Source organism: Buceros rhinoceros, unplaced genomic scaffold, assembly GCF_000710305.1.
Source record: "Buceros rhinoceros silvestris isolate BGI_N320 unplaced genomic scaffold, ASM71030v1 scaffold25972, whole genome shotgun sequence".
NCBI lineage: Eukaryota > Metazoa > Chordata > Aves > Bucerotiformes > Bucerotidae > Buceros > Buceros rhinoceros.
The window spans coordinates 1,560-1,799 of NW_010399840.1; the positions used below are offsets into that span (position 1 = coordinate 1,560).

General features: G+C 67.5%; 1 protein-coding gene across 1 annotated transcript in view; it reads right to left on the minus strand.

Moving 5' to 3' along the window:
- Nucleotides 1–191, minus strand: part of LOC104489482 (cadherin EGF LAG seven-pass G-type receptor 2-like) — a gene marked incomplete at both ends in the record, with an annotated part of 1,728 nt that extends 1,537 nt beyond the window's left edge. Inside the window, one exon of the mRNA XM_010131645.1 lies at nt 20–191. Within this exon, the coding sequence (XP_010129947.1) occupies nt 20–191 (172 nt within the window). The remainder of the gene's footprint in view (nt 1–19) is intronic.
- Nucleotides 192–240: the final 49 nt, after the last annotated feature.

The following is a 240-nucleotide window of genomic DNA, read 5'->3' on the forward strand; positions in this document are numbered from 1 at the left end:
TAGTGCACCAGGGCATTGCTGCCCTTGTCGCGGTCGGTGGCCGTCACCCGCAGCACGGCTGAGTTGGGCGCCACGTCCTCGGGGACCTGCGCCACGTAACGCTTCTCACTGAACTGTGGCGCGTTGTCATTGTCGTCCTCCACGGTGATGCGGACGGTGGCCGTGGCGCTCCGGGGTCCCGGCTCCTGGCCCTGATCCGTGGCTTCCACCAAGAGCTCAAAGGCCTCCACCGTCTCGCGG